The 10,884-nt window shown below is 38.5% G+C and overlaps 1 protein-coding gene across 1 annotated transcript; it reads right to left on the reverse strand.

Moving 5' to 3' along the window:
• Positions 1-5,820: 5,820 nt before the first annotated feature.
• gpr183a (G protein-coupled receptor 183a) lies at positions 5,821-10,044 on the reverse strand. The gene is made up of 2 exons (XM_023276646.3): positions 9,777-10,044; positions 5,821-7,825 (listed from the first exon to the last, which is right to left on the reverse strand). Exon 2 carries the CDS (start codon positions 7,800-7,802, stop codon positions 6,678-6,680), a length of 1,125 nt encoding a protein of 374 aa, XP_023132414.2. The 5' UTR covers positions 7,803-7,825; positions 9,777-10,044; the 3' UTR covers positions 5,821-6,677.
• Positions 10,045-10,884: the final 840 nt, after the last annotated feature.

The following is a 10,884-nucleotide window of genomic DNA, read 5'->3' on the forward strand; positions in this document are numbered from 1 at the left end:
CTTAATTGAAACGTATAGAGGAACCCTGTAATACCAAAGGTGCCAGTTGTATAACACATGTTGCGCCCTTTCCATAAAAAGCCAATAATATGCTTTTAAACAGCCAAAACTAAAAACATCAAGGCTATTGTGTAGTTGCACCGATGCAAGCAAGGTGTGATGAAACTGTGTGTATGTGGAACAGAATTATATCATGCAAGAAAATGTGCTTTTTAAACCTTATTCTGGGGAAAAGTCACCAAACTTTTACTGTAGATTTTATCAGACTTGACAGGTGATTGTGTACATGCAGTTTTTGCATCCCTGTGTCCATTGAAATTACAGTTATGACTGTCTAGCTATTATTTTAGGAACCTTGTAAGCCCAAAATGACTGCCCAGTGTTTATCCAAGATGACTGCTGGTGTACTTACGTACAGTAACTTTGTTCAGTTCAAAAGCTAAAGGTCTTTCTCAGGTATATTTTACTTCATATGAAAAGATTCAGGCATGGAAAGCACTTTTTAAACAGTACAGGAGAGCTTCGGTTTACGACGTCCTCGACTTATGTCGTTTTGTCGGAACTGACTGGGGGCCGGTCCTCGGTTTAACGTACGGCGTTTCGTGGTTGAGTCGGAAGTGGTTCAGTGGAAGTAGCTGACGAGTGGAGCGGATGAATACTGCATGTACAATAGTCACGCAACGCTATACGACAGCTTTGTTTACATTTTCGCTGGTATTTTCCTACAGAGTTGTGTCTCAGTGTGAGCTAACGACCGTTTTCGTTATTGTAGTTGTATAAATATTTAAACTGATCAATATTGTGATGCACGTAACGGCTTTCTTTACATTTTCACCGGTGTTCCGACTTACGGTGAAAATCGCCTTACGTCACACCATAGGAACGTAAGTCAACTACCTCCTGTACCCCTGCTTCTTGCAGTAGGGGGGTGCAGTTTTTACGTCTCTGTGGACATTGAAATTCCAGTTATGGCTGTTTAACCATTTTTTCAGGGGCTTGTTACGCCAAGACTTGCGTACAGTAACTTTATTCAGATCTAAAGTTAAAGGTCCTTTTCAGGCATATTTTATGTCATAGAAAAAGATTCCACTTTGAATAATAAATGGTGTCTAATACAGTTTATCCACAAACCTCCTACTTCCTCAATGAAAAATGAATATGTAAATATTTGGCACTAGTTTTCAAAGTTTATCCTCATTGCATTTTTGGTGGAGGTTTCATATTTTCACTTTGCATTTGCATGTAAGCTGCATATTGGACCATGATTGATTTACAAGTTGTGATAACAAAAAACTGATTTAAAGTAACAAACTTTCCTCGCCAGACGACCAAACCAGCCTCCATATTATTTAAATCACTGAAATGCATCTATGCCTCTGATAAATTGCTGCATTATGTTGAGTTCTTCATGCTTCCAAATCATCCATTTAAAACAAACACATTTCCTTCAATCCCCAAAGATCTCGGGTGATATAGGAAAAAAAGCTGGGATAAAGCAGATGGCAATTATATGTGTGAAATACAGTGTTTATTGCAAACAAAGTAGCTACACAATCAGCAAGGGACAAGTCTGAGTGAAACCAAATGGCGAAAAAAAAGTATAAAATAAACTATATGAAGGGCTGAAAATGCAAATAAATATATAATAAAGCACTGTGTGTCCTGCTGGATTGGCATGAAAAGCAGGATAACTGTGTTCTTCTGCCAACTGAGCCGGTTTGCCAAGAAGCAGGAGGCAGCAAAGGTTAGAAACAGAGTTAGTGTTTGCTTATGTGCAAAAACTTTAGATGTCATGGACAGACCTATAGAGAAATAGCCAGCCAGAGGGGTAATTGTGTAATTTTCTTGTTCTGACTCCAATTAAAGCTACTTTCAGTAATGATTAATCTGTAGATTATTACTTTGATTAAAGCATTTAATCGTTCAGTCCATGAAATTTGGATGACAAATTGATAAAGCTGAGGGTGGAGTCTTCAAAGGCCTTGTTTGAAGGAATCAACAGAATGTAATTCAAAAACATTTAATATGCTATAAAACAAAAAAAGAAGGAATTGGGAAGCTGGAGATATTTTTGATTGAAAAATAACTTAAGTGACGATCAAGACAGTCGATGATTAATGTCTGTCTGACTAATTGTCTGCTCTGACTCCAAGTATTTCTACTGTTCCTTAAACTGAGAGCTATTTTGGGGTAGAAGCAAGTTAGACCAAGACCTCCTCTATTACACTGTATGGACTAAAGTGAGTTATTTCTGTGATTTTGCAGTTTGCACTTATTTTTCCACTATTTTTTTTTGCGGTGGCAGATTTAGATGAGACAAAAAATCCTTGTCCTCACTGTCAGAATTTGGCTTCCAAACGTCACCAGCAGCTCATGCAAACAGACTGCAGCTCAAACAGCATCAAGCACCAGATGTGAATTCAATATAATGTAATTATGAAGCCAGACTGCTCCGTGCAACAGTATTGAACTTATATTTTCATTATTCATATAATCTAATAAAAGGAGAAAGGCAGAAAAAGACAGATTACATTCATTTTAATGGAACACGACTGAGCAAGGCTTCTTCTGTTGAAGTTCCAACCAATAAATCAACATGTAGACCAACAGTTCTGCTACTTTCACACCTCTTTAAGCCTGTAATGTTACATTTTTATGTCGATTGTGTGATATAGTTTAATATCACAATTTAGTGTCAAAATTGTTAAATAAATAACTCACAAAAAGCAGTTTACACAATTAGGTTAAGCAGGAAATGACACGTGGTTACATAAACTGCACTAACCTGGTAACGTGGTGTAAATGTTTGTGGTGCATGTTTACAGAAAGCTGAGCAAAGCTGCAGATTTTACATGAAAAATCATTTTAAAATGGCACATAAAGTTACTGTAAGACAGGTGTGTGTTCACGTCTTCTTTTACGTGTGAAAAAACAACATCTGTGATCAGTTCTATCCTCATAAAACAACTACGAGTTACTGGATTCACTCCTCAACATGCTTTGATGTTCTTATGCAAGGAAACATCCTGATGGCTGCTCATGCTTCTAGTTATGAACATGCTTTTAATACATTTTTGGCTGTTCCACCCACCTTTGATTTCAGAATAACAATCTTCTTTTTTATGTATCAACAAAAAAGAGGAAAAAATATTTAAAACATTAAAATTTAGACTTACAGTAATGCGGGGTTTTGTATTTTGTTTGCTGTGAGGACTTTTTTTTGTTGTTTTGTTCTGTGGTTTAGCTGAATCTTTGCTGACACGGCAACGCAAATTCTGCTGAACTTTTTACAAGTGCTTTTTTCTGACTATCTTGTAACTTCAGGCTTCATCTCTGTACCATCTTATCAGAACCTGCCAGACATGTGGTCTAACCGTGATGATCGACGGGAAATGGTTGAAATTAATCTTGATTTCATTTTCCTATTCTCACAGTATGATTTCCTGGCAAGGGCTTTGTGAAAAAGAAAAGGATCCATTGATTTTTAATCCTTCAGCAAATCAACCAACCTTTAAACAGCTGTTAGCAAAGCGGTTAACACATCCAAGGTCGAAATCTGAAACTGAGACCAAACCTGACTCAGTCATGCTCTACCTTCAGCTCACGAAAGCCACGTTTCTGTTGGAGTTTGCTAAAGCTGGAGTCTGTTCTCATTTTTTACTCAAGTCAAGCATATTCTACGACCCTTTCAAGAGAGTCCAATCAGTATGTTCTTTAAAAAGAACATACATTTTATTTTTATTTTGTTTAAATGCATTAACATCACCTGCAGTGCAACGTAAAACTATTTGACATTCATGCATTCTGTTGTGGAAAAATCAGAGAACCGAAGCATACATCGCCTAAATATAAAGATGGTGAAAAGAAGTGTGTTTAATCAGCTGTCAGACGTCACAAAGAGCTGCATACAGAGAGAAGTATAGAGAGATGGGATGTATGTCGGGGTCAGACATTTGCTCAGTATATCGTCAGTACTGTCTGCGGTTGTCATCAGCAAAGTTGTCCTTTTATTTTGAACTCTGATATGTTTTACCGTTTGCCATTTAATTTTTCATTATTTATCTGGATGTAGATTTCTGACAGTGAAGAGTAGGACTTTGTGAGGGAAAATCACTTTCCAGTAAATACATTTAACTGATGCATCTGTTGACTTTTCAGATGATCTTTTTGATGTGGTAAATGGTAAACTAAGTATTTTGGCTACTTAGCCAGTAATTAGTCCTTATCTGTAACCACGCCAAAGCTGTACTATAGTTGCACTGCAGAAATCAATGATCATCCTAAAAATGTTGGGTGCATCCAGTATTGTATTATACGTGGGTTTTTTTTAACCACAGCTGCCATGTTCAAAACCTTTGTATATATTTGTATAAAAATTTCTATTGATCACAATGGATCTAAGATGTCTAGGTCCCACAATAGATCTTTGAGGTAAACTTGGTGTAATAATAATAACTAGGACTGATCTTATTATACGGCCTTCCAATTTAATGTTAAGTTATACAATTTAATAAATAGCTGAAATTGTACTTTTTTAATGTGGTTCAATATCTAGAGCAATGAGAACGTGTTTATTACTATTGCTAATTATTAACTGTGTGATGTTCTGCACAGGGCTAAATGCACTTACAGCAGAGTGAGGATGCTTTCAAAAATATTACAATTATGAAGTTTTGTTTATCAATTATTTTCATACATAGCACAGCAAACAGAGAAAAAGCTAAATCCAGTCGGCATGTTGGTTGACCACTTTTACCTTTGAACGAGCACCAAGTCTCTTTGTCTATTTGTAGACAGGTTTTTCAGGCACTTTGCATACAGGTATCTCAGACTGCTTTCCACAGTTCTGTATCTGCTGTCTCTTTATATAACTCCTGTCTTGCCCTGTGACACTGAGATCATAAATCATTTTCTAGGACAGAGGGTTGCAGTTCTTCTTGAAGCTGAGGATGGTTGTTTTTATGACACTGGCTGCATGTGTAGTCACTTAGTCACACACAAAAAATGAATTTAAAACCGATAACAGTCCTCCCTGATGGTGCAGCATGATGCAATACTGGAAATCTTTTTTTCTTTCAATTAGCAGGGCAAATAAACTGCTTCTGATGTTTTATATGTGACGTGTGTACAAATTTAAAAGCTTTTATAGCTCCATTTTTGTGGCAGCAGTTGAGAAGGCTGATCGGAGGTGAGGAAGAGCAGAGTGAAAGGAAGACTAGGCTTCACATGGACAGATGAGTGACAGTTTAAAGGAAAAAAACAACAGTGTGTTAACAAACCACACAGCATCAGCATCAGCCAGATCGTTTTACTGCGGGGGTTAAAAAGTTCAGGTTTTTTCTATAATTTGTCACCTTCCTGTATCTGTCGGTCTCAAAGTGAACAAAGCTGTGCAGCTGCAAAGATATGACATTTGATAGATTTTTGATGAATTACGTTGCACAATCCTCCTCACTCCTCATCAGCCCCCACAACCGCTTATTGACTAATCTCTTTCAAGGGCTCCATTTCCCCGCAATTTTCAGATTCGCATGAGCATCTTGGCATTATTTTAATACTACAGTACAGCACACTTTGAATCAGAGTTGTTATCCATGTGGCCTGTTAAATGTGTAGTAATTTCTGTATGTTGCAGTGTATTACAGGGAAAAACACTACATGAAACATCTAAAATTTTTGTCTGGAAATGCCACAAAGTTGTTGTTTTTTTTTTGCATGTGTGTGTGTGCAACTTTTGTGCAAACACAAACCATTAATTATATCAGTAGATCCAGAATCGTGCACCAATTAAACATGAAAATTGTAGCAGTTAAAACCAAATCAGAAAAATGCATTTTATTATTTTGACAGCACTTCAAAAACAGCCCCATTTACAAGCCTTTGAAGAAAACCTCATCGTTGTCCAAACAAAGGAAATGAATTGTAATGCAGATAAACACATGGTGCTTTTGCAACCAATTAAGGTCAATTCATTTGACAGGCAGCTGAAACAATGGCTGTCCATGTTATCAGTTTTCCTGAGATATTACAACACTGAGCTGAACTGAAACATGACGGGGGGAAAAAAAAACAAAAAACTGTAAGTCTGATTCCATATAAGAACGAAACTCGTATCAGATCTACTTCTACATCAACATCTCAGTTCATAAAAGTAGCACTGCAAGGGAGGTCAATGTGTAGGTGCAGATCCTGAGTTGTTGCTTTAAGAACTGTTTTTTGAAGTCAGTGTACTGCTTGTAGGAATTTAAGGCTTCCCTTACATGTACTAAACTTTCACTTGCAATTCCATACATTCATTATCCTGAAATTAGAAGATAAGTAAGATTTAATATCACCTGACTGTCCACATCCAAGCAGGCTCTGCTTTACTTCAACTTAACATCAACACTGTACTGGAAGGCCACAAGTATCCCTCCTTCTTTGTGACAATCTCTGCTTTCCTGAACAGTTCACCAATATTAACAAGAAAAAGTGTAAACACAAGAAATGCTGAGTTTTCCAGATCAGCTGCTTTCTAGTGGATCCAGGTGCTGAGGAGCTGCTTAGCATCATGATGATGTCACTTAGTCCATTTCGAAGTTAAGACCAGTTTATTCAAGACGTTGTCCCAGTTAAAATAGGCCCAATGACACATAAAATCTCATCCTATGCAGCTTTGCATGTCTCAGTTCTTTAGTTTACTCATGCCGGTATCTCCTCTCTGTGAGTCTCTCGCTGGTTGTGCCCACAGTAGAGCTGTTGAGTTGGATCTTGTTGCCGTCGATGAAGTCCTTGGAGGAGCCTTCAGGTGACGTCCTCACTGCACTGGAGAACGACATGCTGACCTGCAGCTTCAGCAGCTTCAACACTTTCCTTTTGTAGCCTTTACAGGCAAAGAAGTAGATAAACGGATCCAAGCAGGCGTTAAGGTTCATGAGACACACAGTGATGTGCAGCGACACCTGAAAGGCGGTGAGGTCGGCGCAGTCGGGGTTTGACACCAGCTTACGGATCATGTACTGCAGGATGTCGATGTGATAGGGGCTGTAGCAGATGACAAACACTAGGGACACGCAGCAGATCACGCCGATGGCTTTGCGGTGTCGGCCGGACTTTTCAGTGAAATGGTTGGCCTTGGCTGAGAAGTGGAGTTTGGAGCACAAGACTGAGTAACACACCAGGATGGTGACCACAGGGATGACGAAACCCAGGAAGACTGCACCAATCAGAATAGTGGCAATATGGTCCACCTTCTCAAAGTTGGGGTATTCCATACAGGTGATGAAGCCTTGAGGTTCCTCGTGGGTCATGGGCATGCCCAGCAGGGGAAGGGTCTGAGCCAGAACCAGCAGCCAAACGCCAACACAAATGTAACGCACATTACTGACTTTTCTGAGCTGGGCAAAGCGCAGAGGCAACACCACAGCGATGAAACGGTCGATGCTGAGGCAGGTCATGAAATTGACCCCAGCGTAGGTGTTGATGTAGAAGATGAAGCCTGAGATCTTACACACGGCTTCTCCCAGAGGCCAGTGGAAGCCCATAGCATAGTAGGCAATCCTCACAGGCAGCGAGAGGGTGAATAGGATGTCAGAAATCACCAGGTTGAGGGAGTACAAGGTGGTGGAGTTGATCTTCTTCAGGTTGGGGCGGATGACATGGAGGGCGAGGCAGTTACCAAACAGCCCCACGAAGAAGACGATGGAGTAGAAGAGGGGCATGACGATTTTGGTGTAGTTCCGGTGGTCGTACAGGGTGTCACAGGTCTGGTTGGAGTCATTGTTGGACGGGGAGATGGTCTCAGGCACAGTGGCAGGACCCATCTTGATATTTTAGGAACCAGTAACTGCGAAAAGGAGAATAAAACTCAGACATAAACGTGCGATTGTGCATTTTCTTTTCCATTTGCTTTTGTATGTATCAAATTTAAGGAAACACTGAGTCTTTATGGTTTGTTGAAATGAAACTCTTTTGGCTGGTAGGACCCTGTCACAAGAACACATGCAAAGGTTACACATAAGACTTCGCTTTCAAAAAGGAAGTAAAAGAAGTTGCAATATTTCTCATTACTCCTTTCCAGACAAGCTTGAATGTTAAAACACAAGACATTTTCATAAGTGCTTTGGACTTTTCTTGCATTCATGTGCAGTAATTGTGGCATTTGGTTGTAAGGTAGACAGCAGTCCATCTTTAAATACAAAATGTTGAATCTTGGATTGGAACAAATTATTTAAAGAAGGTTTTGATGCTTTGATATTGAAAGATGTTATGAAAATTAAGACTACAGTTACTGTAAATGTATTTGTTTTGCTCTCAGTTAATCAAATCAAATTAACTGATTTGTGCTTCAAGCTTGTAAATTAGCAATTCGGAGTTGAATAATGAATAACGAAATACCACACTGGCTGTAAATGCAACTAGTTTTGTGGTGTGTGGTGCCATCTTGTGGTCCTTGAACAAAATCCAATCAGAGATCAAAATCTACATTGACTTTTCCCTCAGTTCTACTAACCAGGGTTTGCACAATCCGCCATTCACATTTCTCAAAACAAACAATAAAAGTAAAGTTCAAGATTCATAAGTAAGACACAAGTCACATCTGCAGCAATAAAACAAGTTTTCCCTTTTCCACTTGTAGTTGGGATGCAATTATTTAGCTCCTTTTGTTCTGTTGTTTCACATATAAAGACAGTTTTGAGTAGATTTTCAACCTTTTGTACATTTAAAGATGGCAATAAAGAGAAAAGAAAAATCTGATGTGAACTTGAACAACCGTCCTCCCTTTACACACTATTAATGCCTACATGTTTACACCTTTTGGAGGTGTTTGGTCCACATAAGCGGCTTGAAGGAAGTGCATGAACTCTGCTTAACTGTGATTCAGAATGCAGCTGCAACACTCTCACACTAACGCCATAAAAAATAGTTGGTGTTGAGAGATGGCCTTGTATATGAGGAAGTCAACTTCCCCAGGGTGCTCTGCTTTAGAATGCAAGGCCGTTGGAAAGTCATGTTGTTGGAGCCAAAATTACAAACCGCCCTGGCTGTGGTACAGCTACCTACTCATGCACATAATGCAGAGGAGAAACATGTTTCCTGCTCCATTAAAACAACTGAAGGGGTATATTGGGCAAACATGCAAATGCTTTCACAAAGCTGTTAAATTAAAGAATTTAGAAGACTGAAAACCAACCTGTGCTTCATGTCAGGGCTATCATTTGCTTCTTTGCAATAATATTCAAAGAGTTGTGAAAGTGTTTTGATTCATACCATGTGATCAGTTACTTTCACTCTGGTAAAAATGTGTATTTTTAGCACTGAATTCCCCCTACTAAAGGCTAACGAGACTTCAAAATCTAATATATTATGTGGAAAAAGTAAAAAGATATCATGATATGCCACTCATAAATGCCATGTCATTGTTTAGAAACAATGTTGGCTTCTTAGGAAGAGGAGATTTCAGACGAGTAGTAATAATGTGACTCTGGAATCCAGCACATTTTCACAACAATCAGCTGAAGATGTTCTCTTAATGCCACATGTACAGGTTATCCCTAAAGTCTGGACACAGGCAAAAATACACATGTTCAAGAAATGAAATTTTTAACAACATTTTATTATTTTTTTATATTGAATTTAATACATGTTTGATAATTAATGAAATATATGTTTAATAATATAGTCATATATAATCTGTGGAGGCAGAAATGTTCCAGTTAATGAGATTTCCTATGACTTTAGGGACACCCTGTGTACAGTGATTCACTAAAAAGGTAGAGTTCGGAAGATAAGCTTACCTCAGAGATGGAATGTGCTGTTCTTCAGAGTTCCTGAAGCCACATTGATCCGGAGCGCATGAAATTTTGTGTCAAAAGTTTTTCACAACTACAGGAGCTGCCCCCTCGCAGCACCGCAATCACACTGGCTTGCGTGAAAACAGCATGACAGAGAGAAATCAAGATCGGTATCTGCTGCCAGTAACCATGGTGACATAATATCCTGTTGTAGCTCTCTCTCTCTTCCTTTGTCTGTCTGTGCCTACATGTGTCTCTCTGCGTCTCTCTCTCTTTTGCTAAACCTTTTCAAATGTTCTGTCCGTTCTCAAAAACTCTTTAGTAACACCGACTGATTGCACTTACAGCAGCGTCCGACATCATTATGTGACACCAACCAACTGTCGTCAGTTGTTTCATTTGGCATGGTGCGATTGCTAAAGTTGCAGTGCCATCTGTGTTATATTTTAGGAAAATCTAGGTTTCATGTCATCTGTGTCCTCATGGGAGGATGTGGCTTCTCTTTTTTTATTTCTTTTAAATTACACCTATCTTGTTCTGAAAATGTAAAGACAAAAATGAATGTTCTTTTTTCATAATTACACTTCCCTCAGATAATTCCTCATTCAAATTCAGTCTCTTTTTCGTTTCTGATCTGTTTCCCTCCAGACACAAATGAGTGACATCAAAACGAGGAACTTCCCCTTTGGTCCAGAGACACCTTTGTTTTGATGTTTTCAGCTCAGAATGACGCTCAGAATGAAGAAACCACACTCATGAGTCACTTTTGCCCGTCCTTATCTTATGAGTTTAGTAATTTGTGTGCAACAAATTATCAATTTATCAGTTGTGATTAAAGCTGTGAAAACTTTTTTCTATCCCATATTATAATTTCTTGCATAAGTACACTAATAAATTTTTTTTTAAAAGTCCTATACGGAAAACATATAAGAGATGGGGGTTTGATTTATAGTAAAGAAACACAAATGTGTTCTAGGGGGAGATCAGCAGCTACACTTTGGACACACCTACTCATTAAATGCTTTTTATTTATTTGTGTTATTTTCTACATTGTAGATTAATGCTGAACACTTTTTTGTTTGCAACATAATTCCATATGTATTCTTTGATA

Source organism: Amphiprion ocellaris, chromosome 11 (genome assembly GCF_022539595.1).
Source record: "Amphiprion ocellaris isolate individual 3 ecotype Okinawa chromosome 11, ASM2253959v1, whole genome shotgun sequence".
In the NCBI taxonomy this organism is placed as follows: Eukaryota; Metazoa; Chordata; class Actinopteri; family Pomacentridae; genus Amphiprion; species Amphiprion ocellaris.

Coding starts and splice junctions, on each gene's coding strand:
- gpr183a (XM_023276646.3), bottom strand. CDS start 7,802: ATGGGTCCTGCCACTGTGCCTGAGACCATCTCCCCGTCCAACAATGAC.